The 22,731-nt window shown below is 31.6% G+C and overlaps 1 protein-coding gene across 2 annotated transcripts; it reads left to right on the top strand.

The window, feature by feature from the left end:
• The first annotated feature begins 5,912 nt into the window (after positions 1 to 5,912).
• Positions 5,913 to 19,613, top strand: LOC21385982 (beta-glucosidase 16). 2 transcript variants are annotated; one of them, XM_024165275.1, is made up of 11 exons: positions 5,913 to 5,982; positions 9,815 to 9,890; positions 15,089 to 15,166; positions 15,961 to 16,048; positions 16,131 to 16,386; positions 16,574 to 16,689; positions 17,001 to 17,215; positions 17,308 to 17,339; positions 17,600 to 17,702; positions 18,467 to 18,563; positions 19,448 to 19,613. In XM_024165275.1, the coding sequence occupies exons 1-11, from the start codon at positions 5,914 to 5,916 to the stop codon at positions 19,611 to 19,613; spliced, it is 1,296 nt and encodes a 431-aa protein (XP_024021043.1). In that variant the 5' UTR covers position 5,913. The 2 variants fall into 2 exon arrangements, with proteins under 2 accessions (XP_024021043.1, XP_024021042.1); XM_024165274.1 differs by lacking the exon at positions 5,913 to 5,982 and having other exon boundaries at positions 17,001 to 17,202; positions 17,313 to 17,339.
• The last annotated feature ends 3,118 nt before the right edge of the window (positions 19,614 to 22,731 follow it).

Raw genomic sequence — 22,731 nt, 5'->3', positions numbered from 1 at the left:
CTGGCTTATTACCCGCTTTAAGGCTTTGCTCTTCAGACGAGTTATTCATTCCCAACGAAGCATTCAATTAATATTTGATATTATCAAAATTCAAAATTCTAAGCATTTATCGGAGGATTAATATTTGATGACGAAATATCATGGGTGTCTACAACATGCGGAAATAAGTTTTTTCTCAAACACTTTTCTTTCATTGTACCCAATTGTGTCCTACGTTTTCTTTGAGAAGAGCATTTTCTTCTTCCAATATTCAAGTTTGATAAAAATAAATAATGTCAAAAGTTTATTTTGTGAAATAGGAAAAAGAATTAATACTAATGTCAATGTATTCATTAGCAAAACAAGAATTATTATATATATGTACAAAGAATAAATGACATTATCGTTTTTAAAAAAAAAAGAGTAAATGGCCAATATGCCCCTTTTAAGAGCGTAAGATATGGATAATGACTTTAAAGAAGAAAACTCAAAATTCAAAAAATTAGACATCTAACTTTCTTTTTGAAAAAAAAAAAATATATATCTTTTTGATTGTAGTGATGATAAGTTGCATTCACATGGAGGATTGTCTCTTCGAAGTTATAAAATTATGAACCTGTTTCCTATTTAAATTTTGAAAAAAAATTAAAAGAAAAATAAAGGAGCTGGTGGGGGACAAAAGTTGCTTAGTCATTCTCGCAAACTAAATTAAAACGACTTCTTTGATATATACATCAGAAAAGCCATAGTATATCAAAAAAATATAATATGTCATGTGATGTTTCTTGAGTTAAAAGGTCGAAAATGACTAGTTTGGTGGGGGGAAAGGAATATTACAATTCATATATCATTTTCACGTAAATTTTGCTTCTTTAAGAATCCAATTTTTGGAATTCTCCATACTCCAAAGACAATGGGTCCAAAGACAATTGAAGGAAAAAAAAAATAAAAAAGGAAAAGAGTGAAGATATAATATTGTATACATATCTATTAATAATATGAACAAGGAAAATGCACCCAGACTCTTTAATCCTAGGTCACATGAGGGTTTTGGGGAGATCAGTTGTGGGTCAATTTCATTTATAATATTTATTTCTTATTTAGATGTGTCTATTAATACCTGTCGTTTTATATTTTATACATATTATAAATAGTAGCTGTCCACCTCAGTCAAAATTATCATGTTCATGTTAGAATTTTACTGTGCAAATAGTAACCGTAAATAGTTATGAAAATTTTCCTATAAATAGAGCTCTAAGGCTCTTCATTTTATACAGCTTCAAAAAATTAATAAAATTCTCTCTCTAGTTGTAATGCCCTTTAGAATTAAACATGTGTAATTATATTAAATTGTGAGTTATTCGTGTGCCTAATTTGATTTTTCTAATTAATCAAGAAACTTTAAATTATTTTTAGTATTTGTGATTTCACTCCAAAATTTTTTAAAAATACACTTAAACTTTAATGTATTTTCTTTTTTTTCCATTTTCTTTTTTTTTCTTCTTTTCTTTTCTTTTTCTTTTCTTTTTCCTTTCCTTTTTTTTTTCCTTTTCTTCTTTTCCTTTTCTTCTTTTCCTTTTTCTTCCTTCCCTCCCATGGCTTTTCTCTCTATTTTTCTTTCTTTCTTTGTTTCTTTCTTTTTGCGCTCTCTCTCTCCTCTAGTTCACCACCGCAGCACATCTCTCTCTCTCTCCCTTTTTCTTCCACCACCGGCCACTTCCTCTCCAAGCTCTCTCTCTCCCGCCGGCCTCTCTCTCTGTGGCTCTCTCTCTCCGGCCACATCTCTTTCTCTCTCTCTCTCTCTCTCTCTCTCTCACTCGGCTGTTTGGCCAAGACACTAAAAAAACAAACAAACAAAAACGAGAGAAATAAAGAGAAACGAGTTTCAATCACTTTGAGGTAAAGATGTCTTGAAAACCTATATTTGAATTTGAGTTATTGATTTGAGAATTTGTAATTTTGGTTAGATTTGAATAATTTTGAGTTAAGGTTTGGATTTGAACAATTATTATTAGAATTGAATTGAATATGAGTGTTTTCAGTTATTGGATTTGTTTAATTAATTGGAAACTGGTTTTGATGATTTCTGGAGAATTTATTTTGAAATTGAACTTGAATTGCAAGTTTGAAATTTTCCCTATTTATGCTGGCATACTGCCAAAATTTTTTTAAAAACTTATTTTTAAGCTAAAATTAAATGGGAAACCAAACTAATGAATTGGATTTTAATTTTTAAAGAACCCTAAACTGAATTATAAAGTCATTTGTGAAACTTAGATTTGAGTAAAGACCCACTAATAGGAAACAATTAGACACGATTAAACTTAATTTATTTTAAGAATGAGAACTATGTCCTAAAACATTACTTTTGTGAAAAAGTTAGTGGAGAAGATCAAGTATTAAAGCTTTAAGGAAAGCGGAGGTTAGGGTGACGAGAAGTTAGCCATAGGTTTGACATCTAAGAGGTATGATATTTTTTTCATATCCTTATTAGCCTGTTTTAAAGTGTTTTGGCCGTTGTAAATGTCTTTAAAATATAAAACACGTTTGATAAATAAAAGTATTTAAAGATAATAACTTGATTATTGCTATTGATCTCATAATGAACCGATTTCAAGTTTTAATGAACATGTTCTTAAGATAAGATATCTTGCGAACTGGTAAGCACGGTGATGGCCTAGACTGGATATGGAGATCGTATCCTTGGGGGCAGAACCCGAAACTCAGACGGCCCACTACGGTGGTGATAAGGCCTTGCTTTTGGTCATAAGTAATTTATCATTAAATTACTTGCTGGTTGCCTGTAAACTGGAACTTAAGTTTATTTACCTTTCAGAAAAATGTTGTTTGGTTTTGATTGATTTCTTTCAGACTTGATTATTTCATTTTATTTATTTACTTATTTATTCAGTTTTATAAACTTCATCCTACTGGGTCTTTCGCTCATTTTTCCTATGTTTTAAAATATTTTTAACCCCACCCAGGCAGCGCTAGAAGCATCGCAAAATAGGTGAGGAACTTAGTTCTAGAAGAAAGGAAGCAGTGAAGTATTTTCCTTCATTATCAGATTTATTTAAGGCATGTATTAACTATGGATTGTAAACCTTAAACATAACTAGACTGTGGTTGATGTCAGTTATTTACTTTTCTATACTTATTTATGTATGCACAAGTGTAAAACCTATGGATACCAGAGGCTGACTTTTGATGTTGATCTTAACAGTAACTGTGTTTTGTTAAGTCTGCCTCACTTTTTCTAAAAAAAAAACTCAATTTTCTTAAAATAGTGGGGTTTGTTTGGAAATACTTGAATGTTTCATATTTTAAAATCAAATTTTTGAATGGTTAACCGTTTAATCACTTTCTTAATCTTGTTTAATTTCTAAACAAGTTTCCACATCACTAACCCTTGTTTGGGGGCGTGACACTAGTTTCTCTCTGTAAAGTTTTTCTTCTTAGTTTCGCATTTTCTTAGTTTTCATAACATGTTATCAGCACGAACGTTCTATTTCGTGTACATTAATTAATTCAAAGAAAGGAGGTTCTGATCCAATTACAAGTATCTACCTTAAAGTCAAAAGAAAGTAGGTCCTAGTCCTAGTCCTACTATAAGTTTCTACCCTTATTAATTCAATGAAATGTATGTAAATATACTCTATTATTTTATATTCATAGAAAGGAAAGTTATGCCACCAACGTATTATAATTTTTATAATTTTGTCGCTATAAACCATTCGAAAGGTTTACCGAGTAGTTTGACGTGTTTGTATTCTCATAAATGGACGGCTATACCGCTTACAAGTAGTAATTTCTCATTACACTTTTTGCATGCATATTACTATTCTCATATGCTTATTATTCTACATTATTTGAGGTATACAATTGTAATTTTTATTCCACTTCTAACGGTAATATAACGGATTTTTACACCACTATTAACGACTATATAACAGCTATAAAAGACTAGGTTTTACTCTATAAAATGTGGATTTCTTAACCCATACAATTTACTTCTCATCTTCTCTTCACCCTTCTTAATATTTATCTTTCACTTCTCATCTTCTCTGCACTATTCTTAATATAATCTTCACGATATGGTGAATATGATGATGATGTTTGTTATTTTAGTAGTCATTTTCTATTTTTTACTTTTTTTTTATTGGAGATCATTCTCCACACGATTTTCAATTTTTCCTTACAATACTCATACTTGTAATATTTCCCCTTTTATTTATTAATATTACGACTAACATGTAATTTTAATTGCACTCTTTATTGAAATAATAATACTGTGGTTCTTATTATATTGACGTTCTGTTATAATTTTCACCATGTCAAATCTTACCAAACTTGAGTTCGTTGCACTTGACATCACGAGAAAGAATTATATGTCTTAGATCATAGATGTAGACACGGATCTAGAGTCAATGGGTCTAGCCGATACAACGGTTATAGACATTGGCGATAGCCTGAAAAGTTATCATCAGTAACCTATTGGGCTGCTTTACCGTTAAAAGCCAGCCATCAGACTACACAAGAGTCCGGCATTATTGGTAGCCTACTAAGATACCAGTGATTATGGAGATTCTCCAAGAATGGTTGGCGGTGCTAGTAGTAGCTTATTTAATTACTGGTCATAAACTACCAGGATACAAGATAGAAAAACCAAACTCAGAAATACATAAGATAAAAAAAAGCTAAAACTCTTTAAAAGAAAATAAAAAATAAAGAAAAAATGGAGAATTTACCCTTAAAGTGCATGAGTCTGAATCTTTATCCCTTACTCTTAATAAATACCCTTTTGTTAGTGTAATTATTTGACTAAAAAGGTTACGAATCAACAGTAAAAAGGTAAAAATCTTAATCCATACACTTTTAAAGGGTATTTGTCAAGATTACCCTCAAATAAAAAGTAACTAATGGATTAAGGTTGTGTTTTTTTTTTTTTTTTTGGATAATTGAGAGTGAGGATCTTACTCTCTCTCTATAAAAAATATTGTTCCATTACGCTATGATAAGGAAAGCAGTTATTGGACAAGCATAGAATATTACCGATAGTAATTAGCTAGGCAGGCAATGAGAAAACGCAAGTAAAGCAATATGTGAATAAAAAAAAGGGAAAAGAAAAAGAAAAATACCTTAAACGCAAGTTATGCATGGCGACAAATTCTCCATTACCTGGAAAAACGACACTATATATACGCGCCAAAGGAACTAGGAAGAATAACCGTCAAAAGCTACACAAAGCTAACTAGTAAAAAAACAAAAAAAAAACAAAAAAAAAAACCTAGCAAGAATGAGGTTTAAGATTTCTCTTCTTCATGTTCTTCTCTCTCTCATCATTCTGATAATTTTCACATCACAAGAAACCAATGTCGTTGGAGGAAGCGGAAGAATTCTCGAGAACTTTTCCTTCTCAGCTTCTTCACTCAATAGAAGTAGTTTTCCCAAGGATTTCGTGTTCGGAACTGCTTCATCCTCTTACCAGGTTTGCCCCAATCTAGTCAATACTTTTGTTTTTGTTTTGTTTTGTTTTTGCTTTTTTTTTTTTTATATATATAAATTGTGAGAAAGGATAACTATATCAGATTTTACTGGCAATTTAGTCACTATTAATTTATAAGACTTCTAAGAATATGATTTTCTTTGAGAATTTGTGTAAGGAGATTTTTACGGCAAGACTTTGAAAAAAGTTTTTATTTTATAGCCGTTAGAGTTGTATCAAAAAATGTCCCATTTGTATTTTTTTTTATTTTAATGTAATTCACCCAGATTCAACAATAACAAATTGTGTAAAAAGCCCTACACACAAAGATATTATTCTGCAAAGGGTTAAAACAATATTTGTGTCTTTTTTCTTTTCCTTTGTTGAGATTGTATTTCTTATTATCATTAATTTAATAAATTGGAATTACAACTTTTTATGAGACAAGTATGAAGGTGCTGCTAATGAAGGTGGCAGAGGACCAAGCATATGGGACACTTTCGTCCAGAGATACCCAAGTACTCCCTCTCTCTCTCTCTTTCTCTCTCTCTAAAGATTTCTTTGTAGAAATAAAAAAAAATGAGTTTTTAATATTAATTATTCTGAGAAAATGTTTGAAATATTAGTATTAAAATGAGAGATTAATTAACTATATTAAAAATATGAATAACAAAAATAATTGGCACAATCTTTTTAATATTTTGATAAGAAACAAAACAAAGGAAAAGGAGAATAATAATATTAAAAAGGCATAGAAGAAAAAATGTTAAAATAAAAATAGGTAGTAAGGTAATGCTGACTTTACTAATTGATATTGATGTTAATATGAATATTAACATAATATTGTTAGTCATTTACAATATATAATAAACCAATAAAATTATGGGTTTAGGTTTAACCATGAATATTTAAATCTAATTAATATTGCCATATTATTTCCAATCAATAAAAATGATTGACAAATGTAATTTTAATAGATTCAAATTCATAATATTTGATATATATATATTTATATATTTATATGTACTATATAAAGCAATATTAATGTAAAAGATAAAATTTATTAGCATAAATATTGTTAATATATTAATAATATCAATATAACAAGTTAAATAATAGTATTAAATTCAAAAATTTAACCAGAGAAGGTTAAAAACAATAAAATGCAATAAATAAAATAACATAAATATGCAATAATAGTGGGGAAAAGAGGTTGAAGTGTCTTCATTCTCATTTCGTTATATATTGAAGTATGAGGTATGAGAGAATTACATAATCCATGTAGAAAAATCTTGACCATTACATTTAAAATAAAAAAAAAGGAGTTGATTTATGGCAACCATTGGATTAATAGTTGAAATACAAACTCATTTAACATCATCCTCCTTCCTAGATATATTCTAGATTCTAGATTATGGAATATTCTAGATTATAGATATAGATTTTAGTTTGCTATTTTTTCTGAAAATTAAGTTGATTTATAAATTGTTGATAAAGCACTTACCACACTCATGACCATATTCTTCCCCAACTACTGCTTCAAACACGAAAAGCATGGCTCCACTCTTTTATGTGCAATTACCACTTTATCCCCATACCCCATCTCCGCCTTCACGTGGCGCTCATGCATGGTAAAAGAAGGGAAACGTGGGTCGTAGAGTTTCACATGCATGGATGTAGTTGTCATCTCTGGGAGTTAAATATTGCGAGTCACAAAAAACTGTGGCTTCGTTCACTTTGCGGATTCGAGTTGAGAGAAAAAATTAGATGTAACATTTTCTAAGAGTTTTTTACTATAGAAACTTAAAACTGAAAACTCGAATCGGTGAAATGAACGAGGCCTGTGATTATTTGTAAGTAGAAAAATGTATGCAGTATCACAATGTTAAACACCATAATTAATAGTTAATAGGTGGATACGAGCATCTCTAAAGAAACTCTTTAAATTTTAACTAAATTTTAATTAAAATAGCTAGAAAAATATTTTTGTTAACAACTTTTAGGTGAGTCACGCTAACCATACTCCATATTTTAACTAAACATAAAAAATATATTTTAATATTAATATTAGAGATAATTAGATAATTTTAGATTTGTTATTTTTGAATTATAGGTGTTTGAGTTTGAATTATTCAGTTAGGATCTTGCTTTGGATTTGTCTTTGTTTAATATTTGAATTTCTCGCGTTTAGGATCTGTTGCTCACGTTTAGGATTTGGATGTAATACTATTTATATTCGTTTTTGTCAATAAGAAAAGCATGCCATATTTTCTCTATCTCGTATCTGTTATAATTTATTGAATTTAAAATATAAATAGCTTAATTTATTGAATTTAAAATAGATATTACTGTTTGAAAGAATAATATAATAGAACAAATTAAATAACTAACCTCTTTATTGCTAGTTATATTTAGTCAGTGTGAAATGCATTATTTCAAAATAGCTAACCATTTAATTATTGGTCGGAGTCGAGAAAAACTTAAAAAAAAAGTTATATCATTAGCCGTTTTCTCTTAGTAAATCTATCTTCTATTTTTTAGTTTTTATTTTTTATTATTTTTTGGTAAAGTGGAATTTTCATTCAATAAAGCAAAGCCAAGAAGGTTAATTACAGGAAAACAACCAGGACTAGGCAATAAACACCTAGCAACTGAGGAGTAAAAATAGACAGAAACGAAACAGACAGCAAACTAAAGAACTGATAGCTAAGGGTTACTAGCAAAAACCAGACAGACAACACTTAACTGAAAACTACACATAATCCGGATTGGGAGACCACTCCATGCATTTTTTTGTCGAGTACTACTGACGCCGGGATTTGGTCAGTCGCAATCTTGCCGAAGCGTTCGATTTGAGTGGCGTCTGTTTGCAGACAGTGGCATCATGCGACTTGTTCCATTTGCAGACAGTGGCAAGTTTATGGCATGCAATTTGTGCACACATTGGCATTCATCGCCACTATGCCAGCATATGTTTGAGTGCAACTTTGCACACCGATATTCTATAACATTATTCGCGTTTTGTCCATTAATTTCTAAGGACTTATATAGCATTATTCTTTTAAGTACTCTATCTAGCTTGCAAATTATGATTGCAAAAGAGTTGGCCCTATCTATCAGCACACAATTAACATGGTGTAGCATGACATGCTACGTCATGCAACGTCATGCAAGTATGCACAATGTACATTATGCACATTATTTGGGGACCCATCTAGGCAAAAATAATTTAGGGCCTTGTTTTATAGTGTGGTTTAGGCGATAAGAGAATTACCGAACTTACTCTTAAAAGTACACGGTTTAAATTTTTAACTCTCATTCATAGTTAATATCATTTTAACTAATATAGTATTTCATTAAAAGAGTATATAATCAAGAGTAATGGATAAAAATCAAGACCCATTTGAGATGATATTTGTCTCATTTTCCCTATATTATAACAAGTCATCAATTTACCCTTCACGGAGCAAGCATGTCAATATTAAGGGACTATCTCTTGTAGGCCATCTTATTGGTAAAACTAGTTTTCTTACTATTCTGGTCAAAATCAAATCAGATTAAAAAAATATACATAACAGATAATTATGGACCTTTTTTTGGTCCTACTAGATAAACTTCCCAATATTAAAGAAAAAAATTATGGACCTTTTTGAAAAGTAGGAAGGAAATGTGGTCAAGTAATTAGGCATTAACAGATATTAATACTGGACTTTCGGTTGGGCTTTACATCTACAAGTTGATGCAGTCTTTTTTTTTTGTCATTTTTTTTTTCTTTTTTTGAGAAAGAGTTGAGGAGACTTGAGAGAACTAATTTGTTGGTGCATATGCAGAGAAGATTAAAGACCAAAGTAGCGGTGTGAGAGCCGTAGATTCGTATCATCGTTACAAGGTAGATATAGATCCTTCCCGATGAACAGTTTTAGAATTATGTTGTCAGAGGACAAGTCCTTCTAGTCGGTATCAACCTAGTTCGAAAAGAAAAAAAAAAGTTCTGAATTATGTAATGATGTCAGCCTAGCTACCTTAATTAAATTTTATGAAAATAATGTGTTATCCTGCTGATTAACTTGAATATGTCTACACATACATTTGTACATATTGAGCTCTTTAATGTCAACACTAATATAAATAGGTGCATGATTGTCAATTCTCACTTTTCTTTTTCATTTTTGGTTTTTTGTTTGTACCTACACAATGCTAATGAAGTACATAGCTATATTATATCTTCGTTTTTATTGCGAGATACAATTATATATAAAGCTAAATTAAATATCTTATTCTTTTCTAAAGTTATATTCAGTCTTTTCTATAGCTAATATCTATGTACTAATGCGACTTTTAATTGTTTAGGAAGATGTTGGTATAATGAAGGACATTGGATTTCAGGCCTACAGGTTTTCCATCTCGTGGTCGAGGCTTTTACCTAGTAAGATTAACGATATACTTTGCTCTAGATCTTTCCTCTAGCACAAAATGTTTCTTACTATTTATAATAGACTGTTTAGAAAATCAGGAACTCCAACGTTATTTTAACGGCCTTTCCATGGTGCATGTGCTAGCCAACAAGTTTAACGTAACTTTTACAATTTAAACGTTCAAATTAAAGCTCGTAAATATTTGTCATTTAATGTGCAAACTATCATATTCTTTTAAAATTCATAAGTTTATTGTAGCTTATACGACTCTAACACTCAAAGTTTGCAAATTCTAAATGCACAAATTATCATATTCTTGATACGATGCCGGGAATTCTTCTTCCCGCACCGTAAAAGTTCTCATATTTATAAATGTGATAAGAGAATGGCTTGTGTTTAATTAGAATAATGTAATTCGATTTAATGCAAGCAATAAGACCCTGAGATTTAGATAATTTGGTACCGAAATCTTAGGTAGGAATTTATAGCCCAACATATATATGTTTTACTTTTTTCTGAAAGCACATATATGTTTAACCACTACAAAAAATTGTGAATTTGACGATGCTAATTAGATGACAGTTTTATACAAAATCGTCATCAAACGTGTCTTTAAAAACATGGTAGTTGACGTGGCAATTATAGGTTTTTAAAAAACCGTCGTCTAATACTGGTATCTTTAACGACGGTTTTTCATAAAATTGTCGTTGAATCTAGTTTTTAACACAGAAAAACTTCATTTTGCGAAAATTCACTCAAAAATTAAAACTCCCGCCCACTGAGTTATTTCGTCAATCTCTCTACCAGATAGCGTCGCCACCCCAAATAGGCCCTTTCTTTCTTCCGTTCGTCGCCATTCTACTTTTGTTCGCAGCCGTTTTCTCCATAACCCCGGGAAGGACCACAAATCCGGGAAGAACATCAAGTAAATTTAATTTATTTTCTCATTTTTTTTGTATACATTCAATTAAAAAATGAAGAAAATAGCTTAGATTTTATGGGTTTGAGTATTATAGATGTTGGGTGTTTGCTGTTTGATAAAATTTGTTTATGTTGATGATGAAATTAGTTTAGATTTTGTGATTTTGAGTAATATGGGTGTTGGGTTTTTGGTTTTTGTCTTTAATTTGTTATGTACATGATGAAATTTATTTAGGTTTTGTGGTTTTGAGTAATATGGGTGTTGGGCTTTTTGTTATTTGTCTTGAATTTGTTATGTAGATAATGAATTTTGTTTATGTTTTATGATTTTGAGTAATATGGGTGTTAGGTGTTTGGTTTTAATATGTTGTTTTGAGTAATTGTATGATTTGTGTTTGGGTAAGTGAGATATTTATTGTTTGGTTTTTTGTGTAGCAATGGATAGGAAATGGATGTTTGCAAATAGGTTGAGTAATGAATATAAGGAAGGGGTTGAAGAATTTATTTCTTTTGCAAAGAATACAATGAAAGGGAATATTATTCGTTGTTTGTGTGTGCAATGTGGTAATATTAGAAGACAATTGATGCAACATCTTAGATTCATTTGTTCTGATATGACATTGACCGGACTTATCAAACATGGATATGGTATGGTGAAGAGGTTCGAAGTCCATCTTCGACGGTTAGGGGAATTGAGAGGAATGACGTTAATATATTGATCATGATCAAGATGATGGAAGTAACCTGATTTATATGATTAATGATATGGAGAAAGAATTTATGCACCGACCGGAGTTATTTGAGAATATGATGGACGATGCAGAGACATGATGGTATAGTGTGTGTAAGAAGTATACCAAATTAACCGGATTAATTAGATTGTAGAACTTGAAGGCGTCGGGTGGGTAGTCAAATGTAAGTTTCACAGGACCCTTAGAATTTCTAAAAGATACACTTTCGGATAATAATCAAGTGTCAGGTTTTATGTAAGAGGCTAAGAAAACATTGAGCTGTATGGGGATGGAATATGAGAAAATACATGCGTGTTCAAATGATTGTTTATTATATCAAAATGAATGTGAAGACTTGGACGAGTGTTCGGTGTGCCACGAGTCTTGGTGGAAGAAAGGTAAGAAACCATCCAACAAAAGAAAAGGTGTGCCGGTGAAGGTGTTATGGTACATTCTGATCGAACCAAGATTAAAGTGATTATATCAAAATCCGGAGCATGCTAAAAATTTAACTTGGCATCATGATAAGATGGTCGACGATGGCATGCTACGACACCCCACCAATTCTCCACAGTGAAAGATATTTGATGCAGAGAATCTTGAATTTTGTGCGGAACCTAAGAATGTCCACCTTGCATTGTCGGTTGATGGGATAAATCCGCATAGTAATTTTAGAAGCAAACACAATACTTGGCTCGTCATTCTTGTAAAATTAAATATTTTGCCAGACTTGTGTATGAAGCAAAAGTTTCTAATGTTAACATTATTGATTTCTGGACCTAATCAACCGGGAAAGGACATTGATGTCTACTTGGCATCGTTGATTGGCGAGTTGAGGAGATTATGGAAAAGTGAGATCGAAGTTAACGAGCGTTTCCATGATGATTCCTTCGTACTCTGAGCATTGTTGATGTAGGCCATTAATGACTTCCCTACATAAGGAAACCTATCTGGGTACTCGTTTAAGAATTTCATAGGTTGTCCTGTTTACATAACAGAGACATCTTCGATTCGGTTGAAACATGGAAAGAAGATGGAATACGATGGCTATAGGAGATTCTTGCCTACGAATCATCGATACCGCAACAAAGAAAAGCTTTTAATGGTAAAGCAGAAGAAAGACCACCTCCAAGACCTTTGACGTGTAAACAAGTATTTGAGATGGTCAAGAGCGTAAAAGTGGTCTTCGGGAAGAAGGAATGAACAAATAATGACCTAGTGATCGGACCTTGGATGAAAAAGTCAATTTTCTTCGATCTTCCATATTGGAGTTCATTGTTAATTCACCATTACTTAGATGTCATGCACATTGAGAAGAATACTTGTAAGTCGATAGTTAGCACACAACTTGACATCCCTGGTAAAACTAAAGACAGTCTCAATGTATGGTTGGATCTCATGGAATTGAACATTAGAGGTGACTTGGCTCTTGAGAAAAGAAGCTCCCGCACTTACTTGCCTCTAGCTAAGTACACATTATTGAGACAAGAGAAGAAAAATTTTGTGAATGGCTTGCTTCTGTCAAAGTTCCAGAAGGGTATTCATCTAACTTCAAGAACTTGGTGTCCATGAAAGAATTGAAGCTGACTAGCATGAAGACACATGATTGTCATACTTTGATGCAACAACTGTTGCCACTTGCATTGCATGGGATTCTAACAAAGGAGGTCAAATTTGCACTTACTAAGTTTTACTACTTTTTCAACTCCATATGTTCTAAGGTAGTAGATCTAATGACGTTGGATACACTACAATCAGAGTTGGTGGTAACCTTGTGCATGCTAGAGAAGTATTTTCCACCATCATTCTTCGACATCATGATTCATAACGGTACATTTAGTCTTTGAAGTTAGGCTTTACGGGCCAATGTACTTGATGTGGATGTACCTTTTCGAAAGGTACGTGAAGATTCTAAAAGCTTATTTTAAGAATCGAAATAGGCCGGAGGGTTGCGTCATGGAAAGCTACATAGCCAAAGAAGCTGTTGAATTTTGCTCGGAGTACTTGTCTAACGCGGAAGCAATTGGTTTACAAAATAAGGTAAACATAGAGTGAAAAGGTAAATCTACTAGTATTCCTTCCTCGGTTCCTCACGAAGCATGGGAACAAACTTATCTTTACGTGCTACATAATGCCCGTGAGGTGGAACCATTCATAGAGGTCCATAAAAATTAAATAAAGGTAGCAAGCCCAAAAAGAGGGAGAAATGAGAAGTGGTTGCAAGATGAATGGACATTTAGAGAGTGGATAAGGACACACATTTACTCCAAGGTTCACGAGTTAGGAAATGAAGGTGTATCAGAAGACTTGTTTAAGCTAGTCGAAAGCCCTTGTTGACGGTAATGAAATACACGTCATACTCAATAAATAGTTACACCTTCTATACTCGGGAGAGAGATGAGAAGCACCCGGTCTAAAATAGTGGAGTTAGTCTCCGTGCCGATACAATGCATATTTCGTTTGCAAAAGACAAGAATTCCGTATATAGAACATTGACCTACAACCGTTTTGTAGAGAACTATATTGCGGATTACGAGTGGCACTTTTTATGTGTAAGTGGGCCGACAATAATTATGTGAAGGTTGATAGTGACGGCGCTACAGTTATTGACTTTCGAAAAATAGGCTACAAGAATGATCCTTTCATTTTGGCAACGCAAGTAAAACAAGTTTTCTATACAACTGATCCCAATGATTTGGAGTTGTCCTTAGTTGTTCTCATGAAGTCAAGAGATATTCGTGATGGAGAAGGGGATGCTGATGATTGCAACTGCATTCCATCGGTGAGTAGAGGCTTGACACCCGTTGACGAGGTTGATGTTTTTGATGATGATGATTCAAATCTTGTTCGCTTAGATGTTGAATGGACATGTGTTATAAATAATAGAAAGAGAAAAAAATGATAAACTATATGTAGTTGTAATTTATATGACCATTTAATTAATATGTTGTTGTAATATTAATCATAAACTACTTTATTAATGTATTATTTAGTATTTATAATTCATTCTTATTTAGAAATTTAATATTTTGTTTTACGGTTAAAATGGTTTTGTGAATTGTGGGTAAAAAGCTAATATAACACGGGATTAATAGGCCAACCCGTGGGATAACAAAAAAACAGCTCGATTTTTTTATTTGGGAAGAGCATATATATACGGTTTTTCTAGAAAACCATCATTAAATCTCAACATTAGATGACGGTTTTATAAAACCGTCGGCTAAAATACGCACCAAGTCTATTATTGTTGAGATTAGACAACGGTTTATTAAGAAAACTGTCGTCTAATGTAATTTTTAACGACGGATAAAAACTGTCGTTATATGCCACAGACATTTAACGATTCGCGATTAGACGACAATTCTCCTAACGATTGTTAAAAACCAGTTTTGTACTAGTGTACATATCATTAAACTAAAATCTAACATGTAACGAAGATCCTTCTAATTTTGACATGTTCATATTTTTTTTGAAGGGTTGACATGTTCATTTTAATATCAATGATAATTTTTTTTTTGCGACGTGTATCGCTTCTAATTTCTAAGATTATGTCGTAGATGGAACCAGAAGTGGTGGAGTGAACAGGGATGGCATCGACTATTACAACAACCTCATCAATGAACTACTTTCCAACGGTTAGACTTACTCTTGCTCTTTCCCTCTCTCAATTCGAAACTAAAATTTAAAAAATAAAAAATCTTTCAAGCTAAAAGCCTCATTTATAGAACTAGAAAATAATATTATTGATCCGTGTAGATGTGATTACCATTCTAGTCACTAATGAAAGGTCCATTAACGCGATTGGGTGACAATTATTCACTGTATCTTAATAAATTATATTCAGTATGTAACATAATAACGTTTAATTAAAATTATTAAAAATTAATTAATTGCCATAATTTATTTCAGTTTTTAGCGACGACTTTTTTATACGTGTCGTCGCAAAAAAGGAAGATTATTTGCGACGACATTTTGAAATTTATCGTCGCAAAAAATATTATATCACGAGAATTTCATAACGGCGTATTTGCGACGCTTGTCGTCGCAAAAAAAATATGTTGTCGCAAATATATTTGCGACGACACTGTGGCGTCGCAAAAAAAGTTTTTGCGACCAATTTTTTGCGACGACATATCTGCGACGACATGTCGTCGCTAAAACAATTATTTGCGACGACACTGGGGTTTTTGTGACGACTTTTTGTCGTCGCAAAACCCCCTTTTTCTTGTAGTGATCACATGATATCTTACACATGACTTTTCATTCTGGTATCGCATTACAGTGATCCAAAATCCGTTTCTTTCAATTGGAAAAAATGAATTAAGGAAGTTTACATCCCGTGATTAAGTAATAAAAAGCTCGTATCCTTTTTTAGAATGTACAATAGTATATGAATTTTCTCTAAATAATCTATTATGGCAAAATCCAGGATTAGAGCCATTTGTGACACTATTCCACTGGGACCTTCCCCAAGCCCTTCAAGACACATATGGGGGCTTTCTGAGTCCCAAAATTGTGTGAGTTTATATATGTATCATATCATTTTAATTCCCAATAAATTATGGTGATTTTAACACTAATATAGGCCTTAATTAACAGGGATGATTTCAAAGACTATGCAGAGTTATGCTACAGAGAGTTTGGCGATAGGGTGAAGCACTGGATCCCCATAAACGAGCCACATATTTTCACCACTCGGGGATATGAGTATGGCTCGTTTGCGCCCGGAAGATGTTCTCCGTGGCTTTCGCCCGACTGCAATGGCGGCGACTCTGCCACTGAACCTTACTTGGTTGGCCACAACCAGCTTCTAGTCCATGCAGCTGCAGTTCAAGTTTACAAGACGAAGTATCAGGTTATCACTTGAAAAAGAAAAAAATAAAAACCTGAAAGTATGAGAATTTTATCTTTTATGAAGTAATTATGAAGTAAATCTTTTATTATTCATTCAATGGTAATTATGAGTGAGCAAGTTCAATTCATTCAATGGTAATTATGAAGTAAATCTTTTATTATTATTATTGTTGTTGTTGTTTTTGTAGAATACTCAAAAGGGCCAAATTGGAATTGCATTAAATGTACCATGGGTGGTGCCCTTATCACAATCCATTGCAGACCAGGAGGCTTCAAATAGGGCTCTTGTCTTCACGTATGATTGGTAAGTAATGTCTAGACACTATAGAGTCAGTTTAAAAAGTATATTCAAATCATGATTACTTTTTGTGAGAGAAAAACGTTGTCGCAGAATTAATGATTTAAATTTGAGTATATGAAACAAACGGGGCCCTAAGTTTTTGCTATAGTTTTTTTCTCAGAAAAATTCAATTTCAACTTTTTCTATTACGGCGCATTCTCTCACATGAATTCACTTTTTAAACTCAAATTCTCAACTTAAACGAGTGAAACGAACGAGGTCTAAAATACACCTCCAAAATTAGGCTAACAATGGCTGTTTGATCGAATTTTCAGGTTTATGGAGCCACTCAAATCCGGCAGTTACCCGGCCGAAATGACAACATACGTCGGAGAACGACTTCCGAAGTTTTCGGAAGAGCAATCGTCGATGCTAAAAGGATCTTTCGATTTCATTGGTTTGAACTACTACAGTGCAAGTTATGCAGCGAATGGCACTTGTAAGAGGATAAACCCCAGAGCCTCCACAGATTCTTGCGTCGTACATTTGAGTGAGTTTCAAATTTTAATAGTTAAATTAATTAAGTTGAAACTGTAATATTCTACGTTAATTTATGGTAATAATTTACTAATTGTTCACCAGGTGAGCGTAACGGGACTACGATTGGCCCAAAGGTATGAATATATTTAATTGACATTTTTTTTTCCAATAAACTGCGCAAGAAAATAACTGATATATATCATGCATATTTTAACCAAGTGTGCTAATTAACTTGTTTATAATATCTATAACTAAGTAGGTTAGTAGTCATTTGTTTGTTATATATATATATATATATATATATATATTAATATAACTAGTAGGACGGACTAAAAAGATTAAAAGGTCCCACCTAATTACTACGAGTGATTTTTATTTTTTGTTTTAATTACAGGCTGCCTCAGATTGGCTCTATATTTATCCTAAAGGAATTGAGGATCTTTTGCTGTACACAAGGGATAAATTCAACAACCCGGTCGTTTACATTACTGAGAATGGTAAATTAAACATAGTAATCCTTGAAGAACAGTAATACTGTCAGTATTAAGCACCAGCATTACAAATAAGTTAATTATCATACCCGTATTTTTTAAATTTCTCTTTTTAATCTATGCATTATTCAGTTAATTTGTTCTTAATTATGATTAAGTAAAATGTGATAAATTAGATAAAACTTCGTTTACTATACTAGTATGCTCCCAATTCCTCGCCTAATTTCAATGTAATATATAATCATGTCCAATTTTAACAGACAAAATTGATAAGAGATTGGTATAATTTGAAGGGATACTTCTGTAATTTTCAAGAATACAGGGTTGAATGTGATTTTCACCCGAACTTAAAGGGGGATTTATAATTTTCCCTAACATGATCATCCATATATCAATCAGTAGTAATTCGGATGACTAATGAACTGTTTAATTTCTTTTCCTTTTTCTTTTAATGAACCGAGAAAATTTGAGTAATAATATATTAAGTATTCTTAGCATATTCTAATTAAGTTGATGTACAGCCATTAAAAATTATATATCGAACGTTTATTCACTCTAAATTAAATATCATAAAATTAATTAAATCGTATTAAAAAAAAGTTTACCAAAAAAGTTTACTCTAGCACATTCTAACTAAGTTAACACCCATTAAAAATTCTATATCGAACGTCCATCTGCTCTAGATTAAATATCATAAAATTAATTAAATCGTATTACAAAAAGTTTAGCAATATTTGATCCTCATTATAGTTAGTCTAAATTTATCGCAGGAGTTGACGAGCTTAACAATGGCCAGTTGTCGCTGAACGACAACATTAGAGTCAACTATTATGCCGACCATCTTTCATTCGTTCAAAGGGCCATAAGGTAAGAAGTATTTGCTTTTAAAATAGTCGTGTGTAGTTCTTTTTAATTTCAACTTTGCAAGTTAATTTCTTGTCTGAATTTTAGGAGCTACAAAGTATGTAAATAGAAAAATTAAACATTTTTTATATAGTTATGTTCATTCGTTCGTAGTTTTGAATTTATTTATATTTATTTTTTAAATTATTATCACTTGTGTCCTTAAATTTATGGCCATTTTCAGTTGGCACCGAGAACTTTAAAAATTCTCATTTTGTCATATGAATTTCGAATTATCTCCCCTGAGCCCCTTCTTTTGTAATTTCTATTAAAGATAGAGAGAAAAAAAAGAGTGGTAATGCTTTCACAGGGTCATTCTATTTGAAATATTTCTGTTAAAAATAAAATATAAAACTTAATTGTCACACTTAACTCTTCCTTTTTTGTCAGATTTTAATAGAAATTCTTACAAAAGGGCTTAAATAAGACAAATTCAAAGTTCAAAGAGTAAAATGAAAATTTTTAAAGTTTAGAGAACAAAGTGGTAGTGACCTCAAAATCTAAGGGGTACTAGTGATATTAATTCTCATTTTTAAATTGGAAAATCTCTTTATTTTATAAGATTTGATAGTCTTCAATTGCTTCTCAATTTTATAATTGTAATTTGCATTTATATAGAGCCTCATTGAAAATGCTACTTACTAGTGAATCTTCTCTCTTCTACTAGTCGGTAAATATACGTATAGAGACATCGCCGAATACGTTAAATTTTTGTGTTCTCTTGTACCTTTTACTTTTCTCTGTCATTTTTAACAGTATATACATATATGCATACATACACACATACATGTATGTATGTATATATATGTATATGATTGTATATGTATAATCGCTTGAACTTTTTGTAGGAAAGGAGCTAACGTGAGAGGGTACTTTGCATGGTCATTGCTGGATAACTTTGAATGGGCAGATGGGTACACAGTTCGGTTTGGGATTGTGTATGTCGATTACAAAGATGGGCTGAGAAGATATCTGAAAGACTCAGCTAAGTGGTTCAAGCAATTTCTCCTTTAGGTTAGTTATTTTGACTGTAATAATAATGCTACATGTCCACTAGTAATTTGCAAGAAAATTTTATGCACGTGAACACTCTTTTGTTTTTAGTACCCTTGTCAAATATAGTACATGAATTTATTGAGTACTTTTAAACATTACAATTAAATTATATAAATGATTGTCGAACATTTACAATGTAGCACACATGTAAAGAATCTTGGAAATAACTACTGAATTGGTACGGTTTTGAACTGAAAATTCTGAACTCATATGATTTAAACTGTTATCTAAATTTTTTGCGTTTGAATGGCTGTTTAGATAGTACGCGTAAGAATTGTGAGCAAATAAAAAATAAAGCCATAATTTTATTGTATTAAATAGGTTTAAACCCATGCGAGTTTTTATTTTAATGAGTTCAAAAAGTTTGATCTCATGACAGGTTGAAACCTTTGTTTATTTAAAAAAGTAAAAGATGGTTTGAACTCTTAATGCAACATTTAAATTATTCAAAATTAAGAGTTTTTAAACTTAACCCCCTATATTTTTAAGGTTTGAACTCAAAATTTAAAATGCACTTTTTATTTAAAGCCACATAATTTAAACCAAAAAAGTTTAAATCACACAATTCAAACATGCATAAGTTCTAAAAAACAGGTTTTGTGTAAACATCAAGCCAACTTACTCAAATACATATCCAAACGTCAATTTGAGCCCACGTGAACTCACGAATTGAGCACACTACTTAAATGCTTTCCCACTTATGGAATTTAGTGATAACATTCTTGGGCTTCCGGTTTATCGTTTTTGTAGTTATGTTGTCGTTGAGGGTAGTTGCGCTCAAGATTATATATGTACTCTTTTTTATTTCATGGATTATGGTAAAATATTACTAATTATGTTGAATATATTATATACTATTAGAATATTTTGTAAATAGCAACGACTAATATCATTACGTGATTTTTTACAATATGAAACGCGAATATAATTATAATAAGTACTATATAGGTAATTCTGCAACTCTTAAATATTTTTTAATAAATTGTTATATTTCAACTCTACTATTATAAATTTACCATGTATTGTAATTTTGACCTTTTACCATAAAAAGGCTTATAATGAATTTTGTGTTTTTCTCTTCCCTCTAAACAAGTACATCTTGTGGTTCTTCCACCCAATTGGATCTTTAGGCTCTAGTTTTGAGCATTAACTTTGATTTATATGTGACTTAAATTTTTTTCTTTCTTTTTTAATGGTATAATTACGTAGTGAGTTTAATAGAGAGGTGAGGATTTCTACTGACCTTTTGGGATGTGCAAATTTTTCTTGGTGTCAATTGTATGCTCTTTTATTCTACTTTTAATTTTTAATTTTTAAATTTCATGACATAAAACCATGTTTAGTTGAGTTGTACACATTGGTTTTTGATTTTTTCTTACTTTCCCGAGGTGAACATTTGCTTAATTTTCCCCAAGAAAACAATACTAATCGAAATTGGTAATTTAAAGTGCTTGAGTAAAGTAGCATGATGTTAAAGTATAAGACTATTGTTAACCCACCTTCTAATAGTTTAAGTTTTTGGGATGGATTGGTAAATTAACATGGTATCAGAGCGGGATGTCTTGAGTTCAAACCCCCGTAATTGCACTCTTTATCTCCATTTAAAATTGTCATCATGTGTTGGGTCTTTTATATATCTCGGGCTTAAATATTCACGTGTTGGGCTTTTCAATTAATTTACTCACACGATTGCCCATTGTCCAGTCCACACGTGAGGGAAAGTGTTAAAGTATAAGACTATTATTGGCTCACCTCCTAACAACTTAAGTTTTTGGGATGGATTGGTAAATTAACACACGAGTTGAATCTCTTGGAAGTTTATTCTGAACAAAAGATACTCCCTTGCAAGTTTCTCTATAATCAAGTGAACTCTCTTGCAAGTTTATTCAGAAACCGTTTCAAAATACAGAAAGCTCCGTATCATTTTTTTTTATTGTAATTAGACGACGCGATTTCTTGAAAATTATTGCCTATTTAGAGTTATTAAATTTCATATCTGTAGCAGTGAGTTGCCGCGAAAATTGTTGGGTCTAGAATGGGGGAAAAAAAAAATATTAATACACAACTTGTGGAGTGATAGGTATAAGAGAAAGGACACTGTCACAAGCATGTGTTTCACGCCATATATATATATATATATATATTTGACAAATGTGTTATAGAGAACTTCCTTTTTTGTTAGTTAAAACTGTAAAGCAGGACTTGAAGCTTTCAAAGAAAAGACACAAAGTAGGGACACACTTTTTGCCCTTCCACCTCCACAAAACTAAAAAAGTTTTGATATGTCTACTTTCGCACATGGGTTCGATAAAGGACTACTAACTAGTGAACAAAATATCTCGACCATTTTTCAAGTTAAGATACTTTAAAAAAATCTTTGTACTAACAACCCATTTCAACATCTTATAATTGACCATTTCAAGGACTAATCGAAAACATGGTCTATTTTTATTTTTATTTTTATTTTTTTTCAGAACAAGTCTTCGTTAAAAAATCAATATCTCGACAACTTTTTAACTTTGGATACCTTAAAAAAAAATCAAGAAATACTTGTCACATATTATATTAATTCTTAGCGAACGATCTCTCATATAATTTATCTGCTGGTGATATTTCTCATGGCTCCTAGCCTACAAGTAGATTTTATAATGCTCTTTTCCGAGCATATATATATATATGTATGTATAAATATTGACCTATTACAAGGTTTCAATTATAAAATCCTTTGTTCAATTATTTTACTAACGACATTGCCCCACGAGAAAAAAGAACTTTTTATATGGGTGATTTTTAAATCTCAGCCTCATCTTAAAATCATGAGGTCCTACCAAACATAAGTTATGACAAGGGGGACAAATAAATTGTGGATAAGATGGTACTGAATTGCTTTCTTGAGCTACGCACTCCAATTATCGGAGTCCGATTAAAAATTCAAACTCATTCGGTTGAATAGATTTTATTTTATTTATTTTATTTTTTATTTTTTTAAAGAACTTCAGTGGAAGATTTAAATTCTACATTTTATGATAGAATCAACAGTGAAATTACCACTATGTTATATCTACAACCACCCGAT

Source organism: Morus notabilis, unplaced genomic scaffold, assembly GCF_000414095.1.
Source record: "Morus notabilis unplaced genomic scaffold, ASM41409v2 Scaffold4188, whole genome shotgun sequence".
Taxonomy (NCBI): domain Eukaryota; kingdom Viridiplantae; phylum Streptophyta; class Magnoliopsida; order Rosales; family Moraceae; genus Morus; species Morus notabilis.
Note: the sequence above shows the minus strand (reverse complement) of the source record. Positions and strands in the feature narration are given on the sequence as shown.

Coding starts and splice junctions, on each gene's coding strand:
- LOC21385982 (XM_024165275.1), top strand. CDS start 5,914: ATGAAGGTGCTGCTAATGAAGGTGGCAGAGGACCAAGCATATGGGACA. Junction 5,983..9,814: donor TTTCGTCCAGAGATACCCAA/GTACTCCCTCTC, acceptor TTAATTGTTTAG/GAAGATGTTGGTATAATGAA. Junction 17,216..17,307: donor TTCTTGCGTCGTACATTTGA/GTGAGTTTCAAA, acceptor ATTGTTCACCAG/GTGAGCGTAACGGGACTACG.